Below are 26,885 nucleotides of genomic sequence, written 5' to 3'. Positions count from 1 at the left end.
ATTTAATCATATCCCTTTCAAATACCATTTCTGAAGTTTGCTTCCCCTCCTCTGCTTACTGTGTCAAGTTCCATCCTTGTGCTGCATACCCACCCCCCCCATCCCTACCTGACTCCTCCCTGAACTTTAAGGCAATTCTTAGAAGGCCCCTGGGTTATCCTCATGTATAAACAAAAGCCTACAATTTTCAAGCTTAAAAGAACTGGGAGTTGGAGTCCACAGTCTCTGTGGAGTAATGCTGTCCTTCCTTCCTGCAATGTGTTCTTGTTTTTAAATCCCCAGGCTGGGATCTTCTTTCCACGCGCTAAGCCCCAAACCACTTGCTCTCAGTGTAATGCCTTCATTACATAAGCCACAGTTAGGTGCGTATTCTGAGCACAAAGCAGAATTCAATTCAAAAAACATTTACAGGGAAGCAGACTTGGCCCAGTGGTTAGGGCGTCCGCCAACCACATGGGAGGTCCGCGGTTCAAACCCCGGGCCTCCTTGACCCGTGTGGAGCTGGCCATGCGCAGCGCTGATGCGTGCAAGGAGTGCCCTGCCACGCAGGGGTGTCCCCTGCATAGGGAAGCCCCAAGCACATGGAGTGCGCCCCATAGGGAGAGCCACCCAGCGCAAAAGAAAGTGCAGCCTGCCCAGGAATGGTGCCGCGCAGAGAGCTGACGCACCAAGATGACACAACAAAAACAGACACAGATTCCTGTGCCGCTGACAACAACAGAAGAGGACAAAGAAGAACACGCAGCAAATGGACACAGAGAACAGACAACTGGGGCGGCGGGGGTGGGGGGGGAGAGAAATAAATAATAAAATTAATATTAAAAAAAAAAAAACCTTTACAGAGACTTACTTACTAAGGCCTGAAACTGCACATGCAGCTTGGGGTTAGAAGTAAATCTGATACATTCTTGCACTCTAGGGGCTCACTCTAGGCAGAAAGGAGATGTGAGCTCAACTAACCATAATACAAGCCACAATTACTTCAATCCTATACCTACACTGAGCATCAACTCACAAAATGGGAGAGCTCAGACATGAGGATATGTGGCAAAGATACGGAGAGTGTTCGGAAACTTCCCTCCTCTAAAGGTATCCTGGCCTGCAGGGGTGGCCTGGCGTATTGTCACACAGCAGCCTGCGTTCCTGGCACCTCCTCAGAGCTCCAGCCATGCCCCAAGCCTGTCTCTCCACATTCACCTGTGTCTTATTATCATCTCTAAATGTGCAGGTCCAAGGTCCTGGAGCAGGTACATCTTCCATATGGGAGTCTGACGAGACAAAACCCGGGTTCAAATCCTGATTGGACAATAACAAGCTCTGTGGCATGAACTGATCTGCGTCTGGGGAATCTCGGCTGTAAAAGTGGGATAAAAATAGCGTCTACATGGTAGGACTTCTGTGAGGATTAAATGGGCTAAGGAAAAGCACTTAGCTTTGCACATAACTAAAGCTCGATTTAATAAAAATATATTAATTACCGTGGACCCTCAAAAAATGCTTGTTGATCGAATGGCCTTTTCCAGTTCTCCAAACAGCCGCGAGCGAGGCAGGGAGGGGCACTACGCACCATTTCACAGATAAAGAAACTGAGGTTCTGAGAGACAAAGGAGTTTCGTTCCGTGGGCTTTTAGTGACCTCCAAAGCCGAGCTCTTGTCCCCCCGGGATAAGTACAAACCCCCAGCCTTGCGACCGGCGAGGGTCTACTAATTCTTGAGTTCCAGGTCTGGGGCGGCTCCTCTCTCTAGAGACCTGCCATCCGGATCCCCTGAAGCCCCGGCCGCGTCCCCGCGCGCCACTCCCCTCCCGCGCTCCAGGCCAGCAGTCTCTAAGCCACAGACGGACCCAAAAGGCACCTTCGCTAGGCCCCGGGGTGGCGGGGAGACCAACACGCATGCGCAAGACCGGCTCCCACTTGCTCTAGGTGAGCGCCACTTGCTCTAGGCGAGCGCTGCTCGCGCAGAAAGTCGAGAACCCTGGGGTCCTCAACCCTCCGGCCGGGACCACGCTAATGATTCTCCTAAAGCCTGTGCCCAGACTCCTCAAAAGTCCTCTTTTACAACCTGGTCACTCAAGGTATAGCGTAGTAGACTAGCAGTAACAGCATCACCTGGGAACCTGCTAGAAAGGCAGAATTTAAACCCTGCCCAGGACCTAACAAATCAGCATCTGCACTTTAACAAGATCCCAGGAGATCTGTAGGCATATTAAACTTTGAGACGCTCTGCTCTCACCAATCCAGATAAGACAATGCCATAATAAATATGTCAAACCCGGAACACCTCTAGTCAGCCAGACTTTTAACCTAGACATTAAAAGAAAGCCTTAAATGGTTTCTAAGTGGAAATTCCCAAAGCTGAGTTCCCTGTGCTCAGTAGGGTGAAAATTCCCTCCTAGTCCAGCCCTGGGTCTGACCATCAGTTCAGTACAGAATGCATCACTGATCTCGGGTTCCTGCTTCTCAAAACCACCGGGAAAATCAGAAAGAACAATTTCCACTCCCAGAGTAAAGGGGAATAAGCGGGGGCTCAGAGAATAGGGTGCTGCCTGGAAGTGCCAAGATAAATAGGTGAAATGGCAACATAAGAGAAACCTCAGTGCCAGAAAAGACAAAGCACAACAATAGAGACAGACCCCAAAACAGTGCTCACAAAACTCAAAGTAAAGAGGCACTATTTGCATTTTAAATCTCAAGATAAGGGAAGCGGATTTGGCCCTATAGATAGGGCATCCGCCTATGACAGGGGAGGTCCAAGGTTCAAACCCAGGGCCTCCTGACCTGTGTGGTGAAGCTGGCCCACGCACAGTGATGATGCACGCAAGGAGTGCCGTGCCACACAGGGGTGACCCCCACGTAGGGGTGTCTCCCAAGTAGGGGAGCCCCACGCACAAGAAGCCCACCCCGTAAGGAGAGCCGCCCCGTGTGAAAAAAAGTACAGCCTGCCCAGGAATGGTGCTGCACACATGGAGAGGTGATGCAGTAAGATGACGCAACAAAAAGAGACACACATTCCTGGTGCTGCTGACAAGAATACAAGTGGACACAGAAGAACACACAGCGAATGGACAAAGAAAGCAGACAACTGGGGCGGGGGGAAGGAGAGAGAAATAAATAAATAAATGAGTCTTTAAAAAAAAAAACCTCAAGATAAATGTCTTACAAATACTAAGACAGTGAATCAGTACTCCTACGAGAAGTTCCCAGGTCAGTAATTTCCCAGTCTGATGAGTTCTTTCCATCTCCATCTACCCTGGGAAGCTATAGATCTTAAATTTAACTTCCTCATCAGATGACAGTGGCAAATCAAAATACCACATCCCAATCCTTTGCTTCACTGGGGAAAAGTAAAAAAAAAAAAAAACAAAAACACAACAAAAGACTGGAAACAAAACCTTCTTCAAATAGAAAACAACTAAAAACATATGAAAAACAAAACATGGCTCTGTACTAAATCCACACTAGTATAAAAACATGGAGTTCCTACTATAACACAGAAACTTTCTGGGCAAAAACTGAAAAAAAAGTTGACAGTTCTCGGTAGAGGGCCCAGCTAGATTTCTCTAGCAAAACACTCCCATCTCAGTTTGGGTAAGAATTTCACAGTCTTGTCTCAAGATCATCAATTCCACAGAAATCCCCATCTGGCCCTAGGTTCCTGTTCCAAAAACACTGGAAAAAAACAAAGCAGGCAAAACACACTTTCGAAACAACACCTTTAATCTATGTGGGCGCAGGGAGAAACAGAGGATCATGGGATCACAGAAGCTGTGGGCTCTGTCAGAATACAACATTGAGTGTTCACTACCACTACAGAAACTCAAGTCCCAAGGAAAGACTACATATTTCCCAAAGGGATCACATTTCAAAAGACCCCAGATACCATAACTCACAAAAGATAGTGATCAAAAGAGCCTTCCTCTGTGTGAGGCCTTCTGGGTGACCACACCAGCCTCAGCTCTACCATCCCTATGGGGCTTCAATCTTGGTAAATTCTCTTCTCTTCCCAATATGTTTCATTTCCCAAATGAAGGAGCAGAGGGCTTCCTGAGAAGCACCAGGTGGACCCTGGCTGAACCCATTTGGATCTGTGCCAGCCTCAGGTCACAGCTACAGCTGTTACCATGGAGAAAAAGATAGAAGGGGTGGGGCAGATATCTCTGCTTCATTGGTAGGTTGGGAGAGAAATCTCTCCAGCTATAAACTGACAGCTTGTCCCTGTCCTGCCAACCTGGATTCTCTCTCATCCCCAGGCAAATTAATAGACCGAATGTTTTCAAGCAATTAATGGAGCAGATGTTGTCGGGCTTGTGTCTCTGCTAGACTCCTGCTCCAAAGGGCTTGCTACCATTCCCAAGGACAAAAAGGCCTTCTCCAATGCCAAAGGCAAAAGGAAGTGGCAAGTGCCTACAATAGAGCCTGGCACACAGTAGGTATTCAATACATATTTTTATAAATGACTCTTGAATGTTGATACCATGTCTCTTGGCATTCTCTGCCTTCCTTCCTCAACCTGGAAACACATGCACACGCTCTCTCTTTCACACAGCCGAAGCTGGATCCACACCTGTTCAATGTAACACCATTCGTAAGCTTACAACATTAATAAGTATAACAACAATCACTACTAAAATACAGGTTTCCGGAGGGCAGGGATTGTGTGAATTTTGTAACTAACGTACCCTAAGCGCCTAAACAAAGTGTGGCACAGAGTAGGTTCTCAGCGAGCATTTTTTCATGCCGGATGAACTGAGGGCCTACTATGGGCCAGGAATTGTGCTAGGCCGACTCCTGCAGGCGTCCCCTTTCCAATCACTTCCACCTAGGCGGCAGAGGCGACCCTCTGAGTCCTCCCATCGCCAGGGGCCGCTGTAGGAAACGTCTGGTTTCCTTCCCACGTTACCACCTAGCCGCGTCGGTGGCCTTTGACCCCGTGAAGTCACCGCCCGGCGCTAAGATGGCGGCGGCGGTGGCGGCGGGAGTCGGGCGCCTGCGGGGGGCCCTTCGAAGGCCGACCCGGTGGCGGAGCCCCAGCCGTCGCTTGCTCTCATCCGCACCCCGCCCAGCTCCGGCTGCGGCCGTCAGGGACGCCTTCCTGAGCTTCTTTCGGGATCGCCATGGCCACCGGCTCGTGCCCTCGGCTTCAGTGCGGCCCCGCGGCGACCCCAGCTTGCTTTTCGTCAACGCCGGCATGAACCAGGTGTGGGGAGGAGCTGTGCTGTTGGGGGGTGGTGCTTGTCGTGTTGCCCCTCCCACCCGGGGGAAAGGTGCTGCCGGGATTGGGCAAAAGGAGCAGGGGGCAGGGCTCATGGCTTTTGTGGCAAGAGGGCGGCGCGTGATTGGAGAGAGTGATTGGACCGGGGCTCCGCCATCCAATTAGGGTTTTGCGGAGGCTGTGGCTCCACCCGGGAGCCTCTGGGTTGGAATTGAGAAATGGCAGGTGTGGAGGCCCTTGGGGGCAAGCTGGTGGCTTCATTTATTCATTCTTGACTTACAAACCCATTCATTAGACATGTTACTGAGCTAGGCGCTCTTCTCTAAGCTTGTGGCTTTGAACAACCACTTTCCTTTTCTAGACTTCATCATCCTTATCTGTAAAATGGGAAGTAGTATAACCTTAAGGGCTATTTAAGGTCCCTATGAAATGCTGACATTCTAGGGATGCCCAGTACCCTGTGGTCTCATTTCTGTACTCTCAAGTTACTGTGTGTGGTTAAAGAAACTGAGATAGAAGATACAGCCATTTAGCGCCTTGTTTCCAGCCACCAATACATTGTTCCTTCTTTCACCGTGCCTATTTATTTACCCCTTCTCTGCATCACATACACCAGAGACGGGTGCCCCCACCCTCCCAGTTTGCTCCCCTAGGCCAAAGACCATGCTGCCCCTCTGGGGTACAATCAGCCCTTAGTCTCAGCAGCCATCCCTGTCCCCACTCCCCATCTTTCTCTTCTACTGAGGTTGGACGCCCTGCCCTCATTCATGTGCTTCCAGTTCAAGCCAATCTTTTTGGGAACTGTGGATCCACGAAGTGAGATGGCAGGCTTCCGACGTGTGGCCAACAGTCAGAAATGTGTGCGGGCTGGAGGACGCCACAGTGACCTGGAGGATGTGGGCCGAGATCTTTCCCATCACACCTTTTTTGAGATGCTTGGCAATTGGGCCTTTGGGGGTGAATATTTTAAGGTGAGTCTCCAGGGAGTCCTGGAGTTAGAAAAGGGTCTGTGGTCAGCCAAGAACGGGGTCAAGGTTAGTCCTCTATCCACTCTCCTGGAGTCTGCTTAGGCAGCCCCTCATACTAGACACAGAGGCAACTGCCAGAGGAACATGTATAAGAGAAATGTGTCTTGCTTCCCTCAAGCTTATAAATTCCTTGAGGGTAGAGATCATGCTTCCTGCGTAGTAGATGGTTAGTAACTTATAAGAATAAGTGGGGAAACGGACTTTGGCCCAGTGGTTAGGGCGTCCGTCTACCATATGGGAGGTCCGCGGTTCAAACCCTGGGCCTCCTTGACCCGTGTGGAGCTGGCCATGCACAGTGCTGATGCGCGCAAGGAGTGCCGTGCCACGCAAGGGTGTCCCCCGCGTGGGGGAGCCCCACGCGCAAGGAGTGCGCCCGTGAGGAAAGCCGCCCAGCGTGAAAAGAAAGTGCAGCCTGCCCAGGAATGGCGCCGCCCACACTTCCCGTGCCGCTGACGACAACAGAAGTGGACAAAGAATCAAGACGCAGCAAATAGACACCAAGAACAGACAACCAGGGGAGGGGGGGAATTAAATAAATAAATAAATCTTTAAAAAAAAAAAAAAAAAGAATAAGTGGTCGGACAGTAAGCTAAAATGCAGGCATTAGAGATCACCCAAGAGAGCATGGGTAGAGGATTTCATGAAGAAGGTGGGACTTGTTCTGGGGCCCAAAACAAGGCAGGATTTGGAAGAGGGGGAGCAGCTTTGGGGGATGAAAAAAAGAGGCAGAAATGGTCCTGGTTTGTCATGGGAACAAGGTGGGCAATGGAATTGGGTTTGGTTTAAGCTGAGAACTGAACTCATGGACTTGACTTTCACTTCTGTGGGCCTTCCTTTCATCTGCCCTCCTCTCCTCACCCCAGGAGGAGGCTTGCAGCATGGCCTGGGAATTGCTGACCCAAGTCTATGGGATCCCTGAGGACAGGCTCTGGGTTTCCTACTTTGGTGGTGACCCCAAGGCAGGGCTGGCCCCAGACCTGGAGAGCAGAGACATCTGGCTCAGCTTGGGGTAAGTCCACCTCTTCCTTTTGTCAACTCTTGGAGGGCAGAAGGGTTGAGAAATAGACATTACCACCATGGGTCCTCAAGAGTCTCAGCATATCCTAGGATACTATGGGGCCAGTCCTGTTCCTCTTCTTGCTGAGCCAGACTTTGGCAGGTGGAGTTCTCATGGCAGAGAGAATCCCCACCACTTTCCTGGTTTTCTCCGCAGAGTGCCTGCCAGCCGCATACTTTCCTTTGGGCCACAGGAGAACTTCTGGGAGATGGGGGATACTGGCCCTTGTGGGCCCTGTTCTGAGATCCACTATGACCTGGCTGGTGGGGTGGGAAACCCTCAGCTGGTGGAGCTTTGGAATCTGGTCTTCATACAACACAACAGGTAATGGAGTGCTGAAGCAGAAGGAGGTCCTTGGCTGGGAAGTGAAAAAGAAGGCAGTCAGGAGACTTTGATCCATTTCTTATAAAAACACTTAAATAATACTTACTGTGAGCCAGGACTTTACAGAGACTAACTGATTCAATCCTAGTCTTTGCCCTTGACAATTTAAACTAGTCATCGCTGCTCTCTGACCTGTGATCTGTGATCAGTAGCGATATGATGGAGTTGAACTAAATGATCGCTAACATTTTTTTCTAGCTTTGATATGTTTTTTTCTAAGGGTAGAGATTTATGTCCTAGGAGGGGATGTCTAGTGCCCAGGAAAGGGCCCAAGTGGGGGTGAGGGTGGGGATAAAACTTTATGGGAAAGGACAGGGCCCAAGGCCATTGTCACCTGCCTGTGGCAGGGAGGGAATGATACTGCCCATCTGATTCCTACCACTATCAGTGACCCCGTGGGACTCTCCTCATTCCTCTACTCCCCTTGGGTACCTCATATCTGTAATTGTGGGTCACCTTTCCTACCTTTCCTGGCTAGAGAGGCAGATGGAAGCCTGCAGACCCTACCCCAGCAGCATGTGGACACAGGCATGGGCTTGGAAAGGCTGGTGGCTGTGCTGCAAGGCAGACGCTCCACCTACGACACTGATCTCTTTTCCCCGCTGCTCGATGCCATACATCAGGTGAGCCTGCTGCCTCCCTTCCAGAGGCCCCTCTGACCTGCTTGCCACCAGCCCTTACCCCCATTGCTTGCCATCTTTGTTGAGAATTCAGAGTATTCCCTGCATATGGGGACAGTAGCCAGCCAAGGACCCTAGGGTGTTGAGTATGAACCTAGGATTTATTACTTGATTTGCTCCTAATTCCTTCCTTCCTTCCTCCCTCCCTTCCTTGCACACTTTGTGCTAGTTCCTATGCTTGGTACAGGGAACACAGCAATAAGCAGAAAAGAGATCGTGGAGACTACATTCTAATGTGAGAGGTAGACCACAAATAAATGCGTTAAAGAGCAAGATGATAGCTTACAGGTAGTGAACAGGCAGTAAACACGGATGATGCAACAGTAACAACGAGTCGGGGAAGAATAGAGGAATCTCTGACCAGGTGTTTGGGGAAGGCTTACTGAGGAGATGGCCTTTGAACTGGAACCTGAATTAGAAAAAGGAACCAATCACAGGAAGCTCATTCTAGGCAGAGGGGACAGCAGTTTTCAAAGCCCTGAGGCAGGACAAAGCTTGACATGTGCCAGGAACAAAAAGGTCACCAGCTAAAGGAGAACGTGAAACAGAATCACATGGGATATAGTTGGAGAGTGTGTCGATTAGCTTTGCTTCATAATAAACCATCCCAACACTTAACCACTTAAAACAACCACCATTTATTTAGCTCATGAGTCTGTGGATTAGAAGTTTAGGCTGGGCTTAGCTGGGTGATTCTCTAGGTCTTGAATGAATTTACTCTACACCTCTGTGGTCAGCTGTAGTCAGGAGGCAGCACTGCTGCTGGGAGTTGACTCATTCTCAGTTGTGTCGGTGGGAGTGACTGGGCCATGTGTCTCATCCTCCAGCAGGCCAGCCTGGGCTTGTCCACATCGCAGCCCAGCAAGGTTCCTGGAAGGAGAGCAGAAGTACATGAGGCCTCTTGAGGCCTGGGCTCAGAACTGGCCCAGGGTTGCTTCCACCACATTCTACTGGCCAGAGCAAGTTACACGGCCAGCCCAGATTTAAGGGATAGAGAAAGATTCTACGCCTTGATGGGACTAACTGCAAAGTCGCATTGCAAAGGGCATGTGTACAAGAAAGGGAAGAATTGGGCCATTTATGCAAACAATCTGCCACAGAGAAGGCAGCAAATCAAATCTTATGAGGCTTTGAAATCCAGCATGTGGTTTTTATTCTACGTGGAGTGGGAAGGGAATATGGTCTGATTTACACTTTTAAAAGTCCACTCCTGTGCGGCGTGGAGTATGGGCTGGAAAGAGACAGGAGTGGAAGCTGGGAGACCAGTTGGGAGGCTACACTAGGGCACGGCTTAGGCTGGTAGCAATGGAAGTAGAAAAAAGCAAGTTGATTTGAGAGATCTCACAGAGGCAGAAACAAAAGGATCCACTGAAGTATAGAGGGGAAGGGAAAAGAGAAGTCAAGTATGGTTCCCACATTCTGGACTTGAGCGACTGGGTGAATGAATGACAGGTCTATTTACCGAGAAGGGAAAGCGTGGGGGAGAGACAGGTTTGGAGCAAGACAAATCGAGCCCTCTTCTTTGGAGCATATACACGTGTCCCCGGCTTATACCCTCCTTCCCTGCGCCCCATGAAGGCTGCAGAGGCAGGAACAGGTAGTGGAGAGCACCTGGAGTCAGGCAGGCCAGTTTCACTCCTGTACGTCCTCATGCCATTTAGTGCCTCTGAGCCTCAGTTTCCTCTTCTCTAAATCAAGGATAATCATACCTGAACGGGCTCTTTTGAGGTTTATACATCATGTTTTTCAAAAGCCTACCCAGTCCTGATAGCAGAAGCTCAGTAAACGATCACAGCTAGGATCACTGGTCGTGCTGAATGGCAGCCACACGAGGACAGGGAGTGGCTCCCATGCATCCCTGAGGCTGCTCTAGCCTGAGATCTGCCCTGCAAGGCCATTCTGGATGTGGTTGGCTTCTGAAGTGAGGCAGATGCTTCAGATGTGATGAAGAACATCTCCCTCCCGGGCTAGCAGCCATGTCGCCTTCTCTTCTGCTTTTCAGGGCTCGGGGGCACCTCCTTACCTGGGCCGGGTCGGGGCGGCAGACACGGGGCACACAGACACAGCATACCGCGTGGTGGCTGACCACATCCGCACACTCACTGTCTGCATTGCTGATGGCGTCTACCCTGGGATGTCAGGTGCCCCGTGAGTCTGGAAGGCTACAGAGAGGGACAGGAACTGTTGAGGGTTGCAGGGGAGTAGAGGGAAAGAAACGGAGAAGTGGGTTAGGACGAGATAGCAGAAGGGGTGGGGGGAGGAGGGAAGGCTTTGGGGCAGGAGCACACCCTGGACCCTGTCCTGCCCATGCCCCATACTGCTCACCACGGCACTGTGGGGTTCATATCTGGGCTCTGAACCTCTCTAGGCTGGTGCTTCGTCAGATCCTCCGTCGAGCCGTGCGGTTCTCCGCGGAGGTCTTACGGGCGCCGCCTGGCTTCCTAGGCAGCCTGGTGCCTGTGGTGGTGGAGACACTGGTAAGGGCCGAGCTTCCTTCCCTGAGATCTCCCAGAGCCTCTCGCCTGGGCCTGCAGCATCCCCACCCTAAAAGTGCCCTCAGCCGACTGAGAAGCTGGGATTGTTCACAGGCAGCAGGGAGCCTGCAGGAGGCCCCCTGGTCCAGGCTGCTGAGCCTCTGGCCTGGGGCCCCCTTCTGCCTGGACCCCCATCCCACAGCGAAGCAGATTCCCCATTTGGGCCCCTCCCCCAGGCCTTCGGCTTGCCTGAGCTTCCAGGGCAGGTGTGCTCAGGGAGGCCCAGGACAGCCGGCTGGTGGCCTTTCATACCTCCTCAGCCCTCTCTGCCCCCCCCAGGGAGCCGCTTATCCAGAACTGCGGAAGAACCCAGCCCAGGTACTGGATTCTGATTTCGGGGGGAGGGGGCTGACGAGAGAGTCGTGGAGAGAGACTCTCCCTCCAAGGAGGGCCCAGCTCCACTCCCGCCCTGCCCTCCGTCCAGATAGCCAACCTGGTGTCTGAGGACGAGGACGCCTTCCTGGCCTCTCTGCAGCGGGGTCGGCAGGTCATTGATCGGACCCTGAAGAGCCTGGGGCCTTCCGATGTGTTCCCTGGTGAGCGGGGCGCCTGGCGAAGGCAGAAGGCAGGAGGGGCTCTCGTGGGCCAAGGACGGCAGGGGCTGCTTCTGTGCAGGCAGCTCGGGGCCAGCCCTGTGGCTCACAGGGCCCCCACCGCCACTCCGATGTCCCTCTCCCCTGTACTCTTCCTCCAGCACCTAGACTCCCCTGCGGCGGGGACGCTGCCCTGCTGCTCGCCCACTCCCACGCAGCCCACCTAGTCCTGCCTCCGCCACCTGCTTCCCAGGGCCTGCTCTTGCCTAGATTGAGCCTCTCTCCTCTTTGGGAATGAACCGTGCCCAGGGAGTGCCTGGAGCTACCTCCAGCTCTGGCCTTGGAGCAGGAAGCCTAGAGACGGCCCCTCCTCTGGGCCTGCGCAGTGTGGGGAGGGGCCCTCAGGCTTGGAACCTGGTGGCTTCTGTGTGGCTGGGAAAGCTCTTACCCTTCCTTCTCCCTCGTTGTCTTCCCTCTCCCTCTGCTCCCCACTCTCCCCAACGCTTCCTGCCCTTCCTTCCTTAAAGCTGAAGTGGCCTGGTCCTTGTCGCTGTCTGGGAACCTGGGGCTGCCCCTGGATCTGGTAGCGCTAATGCTGGAGGAGAAAGGTGTGCAGCTGGACTCAGCCGGGCTGGAGCGGCTGGCCCAGGAGGAGGCCCAGGTACAGGCTCAGGGATCCCCACCCAGGGTTCTCAGGGGCATTTCAGCCCCCTCCCCAGCCCTGAGCTCCCCAGGGAGGGGCTTCGGCTGCTGAGGGGAAACCAGAAGCAGAGTGACAGGACAGGCTTTCCAGCGCCTCGGGCCCTGCCCACAGCCCACGGGCAGTGGGCTCAGCAGAGGCGAGGAAAGCTCTGCAGGATGCAGAGACCTTGCAGGACGATGCCGCCCAGCCAGCCAGGGTCTCCAGCAGCCAGCCAAGCCCCAGAGTCTTCTTCCACAGCGGGCAGCGGGGTCCACAGCTGGTGGCAGGGACAGGACTCTGCAGAGGTTCAGGTCCCCTTGAGGGCTTGTCTCTCCACGTACCCCTTCCTAAACCGCACTCCTGTCCTGCAGCACCGGGCACAGCAGGCCGAGCCAGTTCAGGAGCAGGGATTGCAGCTCCACGTCCATGCCCTGGGGGAGCTGCAGCGCCGAGGGGTGCCCCTGACCGATGACAGCCCCAAGTACAACTATTCCCTGAGACCCAATGGGGGTTATGGTGAGAGTTGGGGCAGAGGTGGGTGGCCAGGGGTTTGCCGGATCATGACTGGGGGGGACATTGGAGGACACGTGCTCCCAGCCCTCATGCATTGCCCCAGCACAGCCACCAGGGGTCGCTGCGGCCTCCAGCCGGAGGACCCTCAGCCCCAGGCCTGTTGGCCTCAGATATGGGCACAGGCCCACACTCCACCCTCTGCCCCCTCCCTAGCACTGATAACCATTCCACACCCTGGCAGAGTTCGGAGCGTGTGAGGCCCAGGTGCTACAGCTATACACAGAGGATGGGGCAGCCGTGGCCTCCATCGGGGGAGGCCAGCGCTGTGGTCTACTCTTGGACAAGACCAACTTCTACGCCGAGCAGGGTGGTCAGGCTTCAGACCGTGGCTACCTGGTGCGGGTGGGGCAGCAGGTGAGCCCAGTACGCACACGCAGAGGGTAACGCTGCGGGAGGCAGGCCCGAGTCTGACAGCAGCCAAGGGAGGGAAAGGCTACATGTGGCCACTCGAGTGCCTTAGCCCCTGCCCTTCCCCAGGATGTACTGTTCCCAGTGGCCCGGGCCCGGGTCTATGGGGGCTTCGTCCTGCATGAGGCAGTGGCCCCTGAGTGCCTGCAGGTGGGGGACCAGGTGCAGCTGCATGTGGACAAGGTAAGGGACTGTTCTTGATATTCTGCAGCCCCTTCTCTCTCCACCCACCACCCTCACCCAGAACCCTGGGTGACAAAAGTGTTTCAGGCCTGGCGTCTCGGCTGCATGGAGAAGCACACGGCCACCCACCTGCTGAGCTGGGCGCTGCGGCAGACCCTAGGCCCTGGCACCGAGCAGCGGGGCTCCCATCTCAGTCCCGAGCAGCTGCGCTTTGACGTGACCACCCAGGTGAGCAGGGCACAGGAAGGCAGGCTTCGTGTGAGGTGACGAGGGTGAGAGACAGTCTGGGGTTGTGGGGTTGTGGGCAGCTTGGCCAGTGTGAAGGCCTGGGCTCTGGGCCTGGCGCTGCTGCTCCAACGCCGTGTGGCCCAGGGCAGGCCCCTTCCCCTCAGGCTCCTCCCGTCAGAGCCTGCGGGCCCTCCAGCAGTGTCCTCCTGTCATCCCTAGCCACCCAGCTTCCCCATTCCTGCCGGCACCCAGGCTGTTCTGGCTCAAACTGTGCGGTTCTCTTCTCTGCCATTCTTTCTCCCTCCTGTCCTTGCATATCTGGCTCCAGGCCTTTCTCCAGGAAGCACTTGCTGACTCCACCCCATCCCACCTGATTACTCCTGGCTCCTATATCTCCTCCAGCCTGAATTTCTTTTCCATGAGGCTCCCTCTGTTGTGAGCTCCCTGAGGACAGCGTTTCCATCTTCTATTTCTTCCTCATCTTCTGGTGCCTAGCAGAAGGCCTGGAGCTTCCAGTGGGCCCAGTTCCCAGGTGGCTTTTGAAAGAAAAGAATTGTCTGCTCCACAAAGGTTTATAGAGCACCTGTTACAAGGCAGCCCCTGTTCTAGAACCAGGGGCCAGATCAGTGAGCGCTGGCAGCTGCTTACTGCATCAGTTACCAGCATGTGGCTGACCGCCTGTTGGTCTGTCCATCTCCCCCCACCTCTCCACCAGGTCCCACTGACCTCACAGCAGCTCCAGGCAGTGGAGGGCACTGTGCAGGAGGCCGTGAGGCAGGACAAGCCTGTGTACGTGGAGGAGGTGGCCTTGGCTTTCACTGCCCTCGTCCCTGGCCTGCGTTCCCTGGATGAGGTGAGTTGGGGGAGCCCCCTTGGGGAAACTCGCCTGCCCGCCTCAGGCCAGTTGCCAGGCCTGTCCCCTCTCACCCTCAGGTCTACCCAGACCCGGTGCGGGTGGTGTCGGTGGGGGTGCCCGTGGCCCAGGCACTGGACCCAGCCTCCAAGGCCGCCCTGCAGACCTCCGTGGAGCTGTGCTGTGGGACGTGAGTCACTCCCTTCTGCTAGCTCTAGCCTGGGGCCCGGGGGCTTCGCCCGCCCTTGGTCTTTGAAGCCACTAGCCTCTGGTCTGGCTCAGGTTGCTCCCCTTCTCCTGTCATTTCCCCCAACTTCCTCTTCTCTCCCTGTGTCCACAGGCACCTGCTTCGCACGGGGGCCGTGGGGGACCTGGTTATCACTGGGGAGCGCCAGTTAGCTAAGGGCATCACCCGCCTGCTGGCCGTCACTGGGGAGCAGGCCCAACAGGTTGGCCAATGAGCAGGGCCTGGGAGGCTGCTGGGTGTGGGTGGGGGGCAAGCGACAACTCACCCATGCTTGCAGGCTCAGGGATGCTGGGCAGCAGAACCACTGTCCAAACGTGCCGTGATGGGGCATGCCAGCTGTTCATAGCTGGCATCTGTTAGGGTTATTTAGTGCCAATGACTTGATTGGTCCCGACTGGCTAAATCTTTGTAATTTGTCCCTGGCCAGCGATGGGTTGAGAGACTCTGTCTGGGGAGGTGAGTGTAAGCCAGGCAGCTCTGACCATCCTGTTCCGTCCCCGCAGGCCCGAGAGGTGGGCCAGAGTCTGGCCCAGGAGGTGGAGGCAGCCGCAGAGCGGCTGAGTCGGGGCAGCCAGGATGTGGTGGCAGCACAGCGCTTATCCAAGAACATGGGACATCTCACTGTCGTGAGGGCCAACACCCCCCACCATGGAGCGGCTCCCCTTTGGGGTTCCTATTCCCTTCCCCATGCCTCCCCAGACCCTTCGAGTTTGGATGGAGTCTGGCTGGCCCAGATGTTTGTCTGCAGGGTGGGATGTGGTGGGTGTGGTATCTACCCTGGCCCTGGCTGGTTCCGGCCTCAGAAGCTGTGGCTTAGGGCAGGGCAGGGGTGAAGGACGGCTTCCCGTCACAGGCTGTGGACAACGCCGTGATGCCCCAGTGGCAGCGGCGGGAGCTTCAGGCAACGCTGAAGTTGCTGCAGCGGCGTGCCAATACTGCCATCCGCAAGCTGGAGAAGGGGCAGGTAAGAGGAGCGGGGTCAGATGCCAGGTACCCCCAAGCAGGAGTCACAGATGCTCCCACATGCACACTGAGAAGCCCAGAGGGCTGGGGCTGTGCTGGAGCTAGGGGCGGGGGTGGGTGGCAGCCTTCCTCCTCCTGCCAGCCGTTCCCCTACTCTCTCTGCCAAGCTGTGTCTTCCCTACCTTCCATGTGTGGCCCAGACTCTCCCTCCAGGAAGCCTCACTGGTGTGATTAACACCATTCCACCCTACTGGCTCCTTGACTGGGTGGCCCCCTTCCTCCCACCCCTCCTGGCCCAGCTGGGCTCCAGCATTCGTCATTTCACTCCTTTCACTGCCAGCGACCCATTTGTAGGGGGCTGGGGCTATGATGAAGAGGTGGGCGAGAGGGGGAAGGACACAGGTGGGCCCAAAAAGCGGAGGCCATTGCAGGCAGAGCCCCTCCCATCTCTGCTCAAAGCTGAAGATTTTGTTAGGGTCCAGGGAAGAGGATGAAACGGGATTGGGAGGCTGGGGCCCAGTCCAGAAGAGGGGGGCCGATTGAAAACCTGCCTCCCGGCCTCAGCCCTGCTTTCCTTCTTGCCTCGCAGGCTGCAGAGAAAGCCCAGGAGCTGCTGGAGCGGCACACGAAGGGGCCGCTGATTGTGGACACAGTCCCCACTGAGTCCCTCTCAGTGAGTGTTGGGGGAAGGGGCCGGGGAAGGGAAGGAGATGCCTGGCAGGGGGCTGGGAGGCGGGGCAGCTGCGGCTCACCCTCTCCTCCCCTGCCCAGGTGCTGGTGAAGGTGGTACGGCAGCTGTGCGAGCAGGCCTCCAGCACCTCCGTGCTGCTCCTCAGCCCGCAGCCCCTGGGGAAGGTGCTGTGTGCCTGTCAGGTGGCCCAGGTGAGGGAAGCGAGACAGCCCCCGTCCCCACAGCTCCTGGTCCAGCTCTCTGGCGCCACTCCTATTATTCCTCCCTGACGCGGGAGCCAAGGCAGGGGGTGGGGTGGAGGTGCTCTTTGAGGACACCCCAAGACAGACAGAGGGCTATCTCCCTGTCCCTAAAGACCACCCTCCCTCACCCAAGAGAAGGCGCCTCCTCAAGAATCTCACCAGAGTATAGTCAGCATGAGATTCCCTAAGCGACCAGCCCACCCCCACCCCCACTGCCACCACCCAGGCTTCACATCCCCTGCAAAGGAGCATCAGAAGTTCATCAAGCTCCACCCACAGTCCAGCCCGACCCTTCTGTCCCCTCACGCTGGGGAAGGGGTGCTAATCTCCTGTGACTCCACTCTCACAGGTGGAGTGGCTGGTGGCAGGGAAGGCTGTTCTTACGGCTTTCCCTTCTGTGTCTGTCCCTAGGGTGCCACCCCCACCTTCACAGCCGAGGCCTGGGCACTGGCCGTGTGCAGCCATATGGGGGGCAAGGCCTGGGGCTCTCAAGTTGTGGCCCAGGGCACCGGAAGCACTGCTGACCTGGACGCTGTCCTCAGCACAGCCCGAGCCTATGCTCTCAACCAGCTCTGACTCAGGACCACCCAGGAACCTACGTGGACTGAAGGGACACTGGACAGGAAGCTCCCGGAGCCCTGAAGGAGCCAGCAAAACCCCAGAGGGTGAAGCAGAGGGCTGGAGGCTGAGCAGCTGAGCTGGAGGTCGCTCTGGGCTGGACCTTGCAGCTGCATGGCTGGGGAAGGCAGAGTGGGCCCAGAGCCCACCCCTACCATGTTAAGACACAGGCTGCCAAGGCTTTCACTGCTCATGAAAAAGCATCTCAGAGGAAATAAGAAGATCCAGCAGTTATCCTCCTAGCTACCTGGTATGCCTACCCCATCACCGTATCTGTCTCCTCACATTGAGTTGAAAGGCCACCCAGGATCCAAACCAGGACCATCCTCATCACCAGGTGCCCAAACTGGTTCTGTATGCAGGGCTCTGCTGGGCACCCACAAAGGACTCCCTGGCCACCAAGATCTAGAATGGTCATGTAAAAACCATTACAGCTGGGGTGGACAGAGCTTTTCTGATGTCACTTCATTTCATCAACAATGTCTTCTCATTTTAATTAAGGCACTGCTCGTTGGTTAAATTGAGTGGCAGGTACTGGTCTGCTGAGAATGGGATGGAAATCAGCCAAACTTCCTACTCTGGTGAAGCTTCCTTCTAGTGGGGGAAACTAGCACTGAACAAGAGAAAGAAAAGGGTGTCGGATGGTGGAGAAAAATTAAACAGGGAAAGTCCATCAGGAGTGTGGGGTGGGGTTGCTGCCTCACTGAGAGATGGCATCTGAGCAGAGACTGGGAGATGAGAATGGGAGCCACGCAGCTATCTGAGGGAAAAGTATTACAGGCTGAGGTAACAGCCAGTGCAGAGGCTCGGAGGTGGGAGTGAAGGCCAGTGTGGCTGAGCACAGTGTGGGAGAGTGGCAGGAGAGGGGGTCCAACAGGTGCCAGGACAAAACTACATTCATTCTTCTATAGGTGGCAAAAGATGTGATAGCAGGGAATCAGGCTGTTTAAACAGGAGTGGAAACAAGGGTCACCATGGCCTCAGGCACAAAGAGCAGCTTGCTTTTCACCAGCTTTCTTAATTCCACTGGAGGCCAGAGGGCCCTTCCCCGAAACCTTGACTTTTAGCTCCTCTTCTATTCTTTTTGTTTCTGCTTAAGGAAAGCCTTATCATGTCCACTTCCTTGGTCTGCATCAGGGCCTTCTTGCCATCTTCGTGGCCAGATATGGCGCCTGACGCCCCTTCCCCAGACCCTGCCACCAGAAGCCACCCCAACTCTCTTTTTTTCTTTTTTTTTTTTTTTAAGGAGGTACGGGGGATTGAACCCAGGATCTCATATATGCAAAGAAGCAGCTCAACCACTGAGCTACACCCATACTGCCCAACTCTACTCATTTTAAAACAAGTTGCACAGCACCTGCCCCCAGCCTGAGCTGAAGCTGAAAAGACAGGGTCTAAAATTGGCAGTTCAGAGAAGGCAGAGGAGGGATGGTGGGAAGCCCTCCTCTCCTACCAGGATGAATGCCTGCAGGACTGAGCCAGAGACTGGAGCTCCACCTCTGTTCCCAAAGCTCTGTCGGAAGATGAAAGAAAGGACCTCAAGGAGACCCATCTTCAAGGCAGCGGCTCCCTGGCTACTGAGGTCTGGGGCTATCCAGTAAAAATATCAGAGCAGGGTGGAGCCCCCTCATCTGAGATGCTGGCTTAGCCAAGTAGGCAGTTTAGCTTGGATTTCAGCTCTACCTCCATGTGAAACTTTTCCTTCCACCCAGGCTGCCTCTCCCCTCCTGAAAGACAATCTCTTTTCCTTACTAGCCACTCCCTCCAGGAAATCAGAGGTACCACATCCTGTCGCCCCAGGGCTGTGGGGAAGAAGGGGTTGGCATCAGGCTTGGGGCTGTGTGAAGAAGTGCTGTGCAGGCCTGGAACCTTCCGCCTCAGGTGGCAGATACCAGCCTCGTTGGCATGGCAGAGAAAGATGGAAGGCGCTGCTCTGCAGGGATGTGGGAGGCCACAACTCAGCTAGGGGGTGAGCTCGGCCAGAGCTTGGGTAACTCCTGCAGCTGCCCTGGAGGAACTCCTTTCACCCTCCTCATCTTCCAGAAGAGACGATCACTGACCTATTCCTGGACCTGCCCCTCCACACCCTGCACACCCCCACCCCACCCCCATTACAGGCAAAATGTACGAGGAAGGAACAAACACTCCCGTCCAGGTGCCCTGTCACACCCTCCCGCCCGCTCTCCCCCACAAGTAGCATACCAGTCCCCCAGGCACACGAAGTAGATACCGCGAGGCCAGAGTTGCCACCTCCCCGGGGCAGGCCAGGAGGAGCTTCCTGAGGAGGGGCTGCCAGGCGTGCCAGGCGTGCCAGTGAGCCCGTGAGCCCGTGCCGAGGCACGAGGCCGCAACCACAGCGCGGGACCAGTCTTCCGCGCCCCCTCTGCACAGCGGAACGCGGGGCGCTCGCGGCCGTGCACGTGACGCGCACGCGCTCCCGGGTCTCCCGGGTCGGCGGGTGAATCCCGAGCTCCCGGCGCAGGCCCGCCCCTGGCGACGCCGGGCGTCCTTAACGACCGGCGGCGGCCGCGCGGGAGCCTGAGCGCGGGGACGCCGAGGGAGCGGCAGCGGGTGAGGCGACCTCCTTGACAGGGGACTCGCAACCCTCAGGGCTTCCTAACGGGCTGAACTCTCCGTGTACCCCCACTCATGCCGGCGGGGCCTGGAAGCCCCTCTGCGCCCGAGAGAGAGAGGACCAGCGCCCGTAGCCCTCGCAGGCCCCGCAGCCCGAGCCCGCCAGCGGCCGTCGTCCCGGCTGCCCACGTTTCCCGGGTGAGGATGGCCAGCTCTGTACCTGCCTGAGCCTCCCACCCACTGGGGCTCGTCACCCCTTAACCACAGCCACCTCTGCCAACTGTCTCGCCCAACGGGTAGAGGGGCCCGAGTAATGATGGGGAGTGGGTGCGGGAATTCCACGGAAAAAAAGAGGGGTGAGGAGGGGCCTCTCATAGGTGGTGGGAGGGAGCGGTTGGTCTTAAGCCCCCGAGCCCCGGCTTCTCAGGCTGGCCCCCACCCCAGCTCCAGGGGCCGCAGTCCCTCGTGCAGGTCCAGAGGCTTCTGCACCCGCCTCCGTCCCACTGCTGGTCTCCCTTGGTTGCCCAGGAGACCGCAGGAGCCTCTAAGGCCCAGGTCGGTGGGGGAGGGACGCTGGCCTTTGGAGCTGAGCTTCCCTGCTGGGGTGTCTGAACTGAAGGTGAGGGGTGAGGAGGAAGCCACTGGAGTCTCTTTAGAGACAACAGACCTAAGTGGGCAGGAGCTGGGAGGGGGCCCAGGCGCTGCCACAAGTGTTGTGACCTGTCGGTTTTACTGGGCCAAAGACCAAGTATGCTGGGCCTGGGCTCTGTCCAAGAAAACTTTTTGCCCCTCTTCTTGTGATTCCACAAACTGGGAGGTGGGAAGTGACTTGACACTACGTAGGGTCTGACATGGTGGGCATGAGATTACCACAGGGGAGGCATAGCCGAAAGCCCAGGGCTCAGGACAGGTGCCTGGGGAGGGCTTCCTTAGTGCTTCCCGGAGTGGGGGAGAAGCTGGCTAAGAAGGCGGAGAAAGCCAGCTCAGGGAGGCGGGTGGAGCCCCGGGGGGCTGTCAGACAAGCCCGGGAGGACAGAGGCTTGAGGAGGACACGGCAGGCCGCGCCAATTGCCACGCAGAGCCCCTGGAGACTGAGGCACGGAAACACCACCCTCAAGGGACCCTGTCCCCAAGAGAGCATTGAGGCTGGAAGCTAGATGTCAGGGGACTGAGAAGAGCTGGCAGTGAGAAAGGGAGGGAGAGGGGTCAGGGAGGAGGAGGAAATGAGGCTGTGGCTGGAAAAGGCAGGAAGTGCAGGCCTGCAGGCCAAAGGTCTTTCCCGATGAAGGGGCACAGTGTCATGTGAGAGGTGGCTGTGGAGGGACAGGAGGAAGCCGACAGTCAGAGAGAGGTGTGCTTGGCCACAGAGTTACCGACCTATCAACCTATCAAGGGCCAGCGCGGCAGGCATCTTCTCCACGAAGGGGAAGGGAGGAGAGAAAAGCTGAATGGCCGGGATGTGCCAGGGGCTGGGAGGGGAAAGGACCCCCCCCCCCCCCCCCCCCCCCGACAGCTTGATGTTCAGGCAGCAGGTGTTCAGGCAGGGGTGGAGCCTCTGCCCAGAGGAGGTGGTTTTGCTCTGGGACCTGAGAAGGACGACGGTCTGAGCCTGCCTGTAGGAGGAGGAAACGTGCCCAAGGGCCCAGGTGCACGTATTTCGTATTTCGTTTCATTTTGGAGAAAAGCGCACTTTAAGAATGCACACCCGGTTAGGGCCCGAGGCCTGGCTGTTCTCCCAGCCCAGGGAGGCCCTCCCTGACACACCTCTCTGTATAAAAACAGGACCCCCCTCTTCCCAGGGAGTGGGAACGTGCTCTCTTCTTACCTAGCCGAGAGTGGGGAAGGGGTGGGGAGGGGGACGCACCAAGCGCCTGGGGGAAAAGCGCTTGTGGTTACAGGCAGGACACCCACTCTCAAGCCCTGGCCACAGCCCTCCTGGTATCCTAGGACCAGTCGTTTTCTGCTTGGGGCCTCAGTTTCTTCATCTGCAAAAGGGGGAAAAGGAAACCTACCCTGCCTTCTTTATAAAGTGGTTGTAAGGCTCAAATGACAGAACGGTTCTGAAAGGACCTTGTAACTGTCCACTGCTGAGCAGATGTAAGTTGCTGATACTATCCTGGAGCTGGAGAGATGGGGGGCACTGGGAGCTCAGGGTCCTCAGGAGAGGAAGAGGCCCCAGCGATGACCTGTCAGGGCCTGTGTAAGACCCTCCTTGGCTGTCCCATTAAACTATTTCATCTGCAGATTTTGGATCTTTTCATCAAACTGTGGGCCTATCCCAACAGGACACATGGGCAGTTCAAAGGGGCAGAAATCCAACCCTTAGCTTCAGAAAAAGGGACTTATTAGAAGGCCACCAAGATGGGTTTCCCAGTGTTAGGAGCTGCTGAGGAAGCAGGCAGTTCTGGGGCCCTCGGGGACTCGCAGTGGGGACTGATGGTACCAGGTGCTCTGTCTGTCCATCTCCCGTTTCTGCTGGTCTCGACCAGGCTTCCTTCCCTCCTGCTGCAGACAGACCTTTTCCCTGTGCAGGGAAACAGCTTCCAGAAGCAAGGGATCTATATCCTGCCCGGTTATTTGCCCTTCTGTCTGCCTCCACTGGGAAACATCCCAGGAGGACCTGCCTGGTCCAGCTTGCATCAGGTGGGCACCCCTGAGCCAGTCACTGACCAACAGGACGTTCCAAATGACCTGTTATCAGGGGACGTGGGGCAACCCCAGACACCAGCTACCCCTCCCAAAGCAGGCCTGCACTGGGCTCAGGGTTAGAGATGAAAGGAGTAGGAAGCTGCCGGCCGGAGGAGCTCACAGCCCCGTGGGGGTGGGGAGAGGCTGGTCAGTTGGGTTGCTGCAGTGATGTAGGTGCTGGCAGAGGGAGATCTGACAAAGGGATTGGTTAGGGGGGAAGGGGGGGAAGAAGGGATGGAAGGCTCCAGAGAGGAAGTGGTCCCTTGGGCCTGAAAGCACTATGCTTGGCCTCCGGGCAGAGTGACCAGTCTGCGCCCAGGTCAGGCAGCCTGACATGGCCTGCGGGGTCCAGGCACAGGGGTTTATTTACACCGGAGGCCCCAGTCGCCAAGGGCCTTGCCTACTGTGTTGGGGAAAGGGCCGCTCCCCCTGGCGTGGCGCTGACCCCTGAAGGGTCGACGCAGAGGCCTGCCACGGCTGCAGTGGGAGGGCGAGGTGACAGGGGCCCAGATGGGACATCGGGGACCAGGAGCTGGGCAGACAAGGAGGCCTTGAGCTAACAGCGGCAGGAAGCAAGCGGAGGGGCCAGCCAGAGCGGTGGAGGCAGGACAGTACCTGGATGTGGGGGCTAAAGGAGAGGTGACCCCAGCTTCTGGGCCAGCCTCCGGTGGATGGGGAGCCCAGAGGAGTTGCTGTGGGGGGAGGCACCAAGTCCTCTCCAGGGTGGATGGGGTTTGAGAGACCTGCGGGGCACCTCACGGGCCTACCTTGGGAACTCTGAGAGAGGGGAGAGCCGGAACCCATCAGCAGGAGTGAGTCAGGAGACAAGGCAGAATCCTTAGGGACCTCAACACGTGCAGGGTGGGAAGAGTGAGAGCTGCTATGCAGGCGTTTGGAAGAAGAATGGTCAGGAAGGTAGGGGGAGAGCAGAGAGAGCGGTGGTCCCGGGAGGAGCTCACTGTTTATATCGTCCTTATAAAATTAATAACAGGCAGGCAAGGAGTTAGTTCTGCTCATTATTCTTTTAAACAGTACTTATGCTGCATATTTAATTATTTTTTATTAGAGTATTTTATTGGTGTTTAAAAATAGATTTTTAAGAAACATTTTAGAACTAAAATTATTAGGATACGCTGAGCCTTTGTGTGTGGCAATAGTTTGCTTGTCAAAAATATTTTTGTAATCTCTGCTTTCAAAAAATCAAGAAGTGATTAAATGAAAACTGTCAACTCTGACCTTATCATGAGTTCATGTTTTCAACATTCGTCTCAAGAACCACTTTGAACCTCATGGTATGGCTGTTTCTGTAAAAGCTGAAGGCTGGCGGGGACTGTATTTTATACCAACCATGCATATGGCAGATCTAAGGGGCCAGGGGCTGCCCCTTCCTTCTGAGGAGGAGGTTTGGGGTCCTGGGACACGGCCAAGGACAGGCCCTGCAGTGTCATGCCAGAGGCCGCTGCAGAAACCAAACAGCAGCAGGTGTGATTAGGGCCAGACCTTAGGAAGAACTGGCAGGTCCTGAGAGTGAGGCACTAGGCAGTGAACTGGAGGGTGCCCCGCCTGGCCTCGGGTGGGGTTTCCCGAGGTGCAGTCTCCCTGGGCAGGCACTGCCTGCTCCCACGGGAAGGCTGGATGGTGTCGGGAGTCCTGCCTGGGGAGGCGGCCCAGGGCAACACGCTCCCGTCCCCTGGGGCTCCCCCTGCCAAGCCCTCGGGTGCAGCCCACAGGGTGTCCTGACCTGGGATTCATCTGAGACAAGGGGGACCCTGGAATGCTTTAGGCCCGAACCTGGGAAGGCCTGCCCCCCTGGGAGCCCGAGTGGGCCCCGGAGCCCAGCTGCCAGCCTGGCAGGGGCACGGCTGGCCCGGGGGCTCCACCCCACCCCCTTTGCCAAGACGCGAGGGCCTCTCTGTCCTGCCGTCTCTCCAGCCCCCGACACTACCGGCCTCTGTGTCCTTCCCACCTCCCCCGGATCTCAGAAGGGACCCAGAAACCTTCCACTCAAAGAGGCCATCTCAAGTTAGTACTCGAGAAGCAACGTCTTTGGGGTAGACTTCCTAACTTTCTCAGTGCCTTCACTGGGCACACCCCTCTGACTGTCCTTGCCCCGTATCTCAGAGGAATCTCCACTACAACCCTCAGAGGAGGCTACTATTTTCCAGTTTTACAGATATGGAAGCTGAAGCTCAGGTAGGTTTAGTAATTTGGCCGGGGTCACACAGCAAGTAATTGGCAAAGCCAGAAAGGCAAACTCATCTGGCACCAATTAAAGCAGCAGCCCCTCCCATCCCCACCCTCTGAGGGGCCGTTAGTCAAAAAGTAGGAGCTGATTATTCCACAATTCTGGACACCTCCTGCAGGTGAATTTGCATTTGATTTGCATAAGGGTATTGTCACAATACCCAGATAGCTTCCCTCCACTGTCCCCCACCCTTGCCCAGAGATGAGTCTCTCCCTTTCTCCCTCCCTCCCTCTCTCCCTCCTTCTCTCTCCCAGGCTCTTCCTCCTTGAAAGTCCTGGCAGGCTGGAGAGCACCATCTGTCCCCTCCCTCTGCCAAGGACACCCTTGCTGGTTCAGGGTGTTTCTTCCCACTGGCCACCACGTGGTGCCCTGAGTCAAGGTGCAGACCTGCGGAGCTGAGCACCAGGCAGCCCCACTTCCGCCTCGGGACGGGGACACCTACGGCGGGCAGTGGTGCAGGGACGGCAGATTGGGGCGGGGGGATGATCCCCAGCCCCAGACACATCCTCTGTCTCCCGTTTTCAGCTCTGGATTTAGCTCCTCTCGCCTCCCACGCCTGCCCGCTGCCGTCTGGAACGCCGGGAGGCTGGGAGAACTGGAAGCAAGACAGAGCTGGAGAGACTGGGGGGAGCGTGAGCCTGCGGGGGGGGGGGGGGGCACGGGAAGGAAGGGTGCTCGGGGGCCCAGGCAGGGCAGGGGTCCGACCCCCCCCCCTCCTTTCTCTCCCAGCCTGCGCGGTCCAAAACAGAAGTCATTAGCCACATGTGACTAAGATTTTGAAGGAAGAGGAAAAAAAAAAAAGAATGTAAAATATCTCAATAATTTTAAATACTGATTACCTATTTAGATGATAACATTTTGGAAAGATTGGGTTAATATAAAATTAATTCACCTGTTTCTTTTTACATTTTTAATGTGGCTACTAGAAAATTTAAAAGAGCGCATGCAGCTTGCATTCAGTTTCTGTCGGTCAGTGCTTGCCAACACCATCCTCTGGGTCAGGCAGTTGTTGTTCTATAAAGTACTCAGTGTGGGAGCTGTTCTGAATTAAATGGTCGTTTATTATAACTCCGTCTTTTGGCAATCCTCACCCCACCTTTCCCCCGCAGAGGGACAATGTAGTGTAGAGTTAAGAGCATGGACTTGATCAGCTGGCTCAGATCCTAGCTTGTCAGCTATAAGCTGTGACATCGGGCAAGTCAGATAACCTTTCCGTATTTCAGTTTCCCACCTGGGAAGTGGGAGTAATTTGTGTGCTATCTCACAAGGCTTCTGCGAGGATTGAGTTAATATGCATGAAAACTAAAATGGAGTGTCGGACTCACAGCAATTGCTGTCGTTGCTATATAACTATTATTATCTAAAACTTTGGGCTGCTCCTTTCTAAGTTTCTCATGTCAGACAATATACTATGCCTTTTTGGATGGATCATTTTATTTACTCCTCCCAGAAATCCCACTGGTAACTGTTATCCTCATTTGCCAGAGGCTCAGAGAGTGTCAATAATTTGCCAAGGCCATACAGTTAGACAGGCCCTGACGCACCTTTCTGTGCTACCTCTCTTGGTAAATGTCCACGGAGACCCTCCAAAGTAATACCTTACCCCCTTTCTCTTGATCCAGGTCCCCATCAGCATCAAGGACCTGCCAGGCTGAGAAGCTTCCCACCACAAGGTCGCCGAGGGGCCACCTGCCCCTGCACGGCCAGCCTCCACCATGCAGGAGAACGTCACGCCACCTCCACTGTCGGTGCCCAGCCGGTCCTCAGACTCCACCCAGGACCGTTCCTCCACTACGGGACAAGCCTCGAGCTCAGCGCCCCCATCCTTGAAGCCCTCGGTCATGGCCGCCCCTGTGAAATCCAAGGGCACAAGTCTCGGTCAGATGCGCCGGATCATCGCGGAGGATGCCGAGTGGTCCCTGGCCATCGTGCCCCTGCTCACAGAGCTCTGCATTCAGCATATCGTCAAGAACTTTCCGAGTGAGTCCATCCCTTCCCTTCCGTGGGCAGGAGGGAGCAGGCCAGGTCTGTGGCAGTGTGGGCGGGCACTGCCTGGAGCTGAGGCCTCCGAGTTGGGGTCCTGGGGTAGCCCCCGCCCTCCACCCCAGGGGTGGAGGTGCCCTCATCCGCACTGGACACTTCCTCCACCCGGGGCTGAGACCGCTCCTCTTGCTGGCCCCACTTCCAGGCCCCTCCAGACTCCTGCACACACTGAACCCTCCTGGTCTTTGCCCTCTCCCGGCATTTCCCAATCTCTCCAGCA

General features: G+C 56.0%; 2 protein-coding genes and 1 long non-coding RNA gene across 5 annotated transcripts in view; 2 read left to right on the top strand and 1 right to left on the bottom strand.

The window, feature by feature from the left end:
* The first annotated feature begins 4,929 nt into the window (after nucleotides 1-4,929).
* Nucleotides 4,930-17,615, top strand: AARS2 (alanyl-tRNA synthetase 2, mitochondrial). The gene is made up of 22 exons (XM_004454211.5): nucleotides 4,930-5,196; nucleotides 5,991-6,182; nucleotides 7,103-7,248; nucleotides 7,453-7,620; nucleotides 8,159-8,303; nucleotides 10,363-10,508; nucleotides 10,729-10,837; nucleotides 11,174-11,212; nucleotides 11,319-11,430; nucleotides 11,955-12,088; nucleotides 12,481-12,625; nucleotides 12,864-13,036; nucleotides 13,160-13,273; nucleotides 13,361-13,501; nucleotides 14,217-14,354; nucleotides 14,435-14,544; nucleotides 14,695-14,803; nucleotides 15,105-15,227; nucleotides 15,455-15,565; nucleotides 16,154-16,237; nucleotides 16,336-16,446; nucleotides 16,909-17,615. The coding sequence occupies exons 1-22, from the start codon at nucleotides 4,954-4,956 to the stop codon at nucleotides 17,071-17,073; spliced, it is 2,958 nt and encodes a 985-aa protein (XP_004454268.2). The 5' UTR covers nucleotides 4,930-4,953; the 3' UTR covers nucleotides 17,074-17,615.
* On the bottom strand, nucleotides 8,983-19,573 carry LOC105745726 (uncharacterized). The gene is made up of 5 exons (XR_001118348.4): nucleotides 19,318-19,573; nucleotides 11,328-11,443; nucleotides 10,686-10,817; nucleotides 10,384-10,541; nucleotides 8,983-9,230 (listed from the first exon to the last, which is right to left on the bottom strand). It is a non-coding gene; the product is annotated as an uncharacterized lncRNA (long non-coding RNA).
* The window catches only part of TCTE1 (t-complex-associated-testis-expressed 1), a 15,724-nt gene continuing 8,402 nt past the window's right edge, over nucleotides 19,564-26,885 (top strand). The window contains exons 1-2 of one of the 3 annotated variants that reach the window (XM_004454209.3): nucleotides 19,564-19,887; nucleotides 26,245-26,602. In XM_004454209.3, the coding sequence (XP_004454266.1) occupies nucleotides 26,338-26,602 (265 nt within the window). In that variant the 5' untranslated portion in view covers nucleotides 19,564-19,887; nucleotides 26,245-26,337. Of the gene's footprint in view, nucleotides 19,888-24,988; nucleotides 25,255-26,244; nucleotides 26,603-26,885 lie in introns of those variants that run through there. The other 2 variants (XM_004454210.3, XM_004454208.3) reach the window with 2 other exon arrangements.

This window comes from Dasypus novemcinctus, chromosome 11, assembly GCF_030445035.2.
Source record: "Dasypus novemcinctus isolate mDasNov1 chromosome 11, mDasNov1.1.hap2, whole genome shotgun sequence".
Taxonomy (NCBI): Eukaryota; Metazoa; Chordata; class Mammalia; order Cingulata; family Dasypodidae; genus Dasypus; species Dasypus novemcinctus.
Note: the sequence above shows the minus strand (reverse complement) of the source record. Positions and strands in the feature narration are given on the sequence as shown.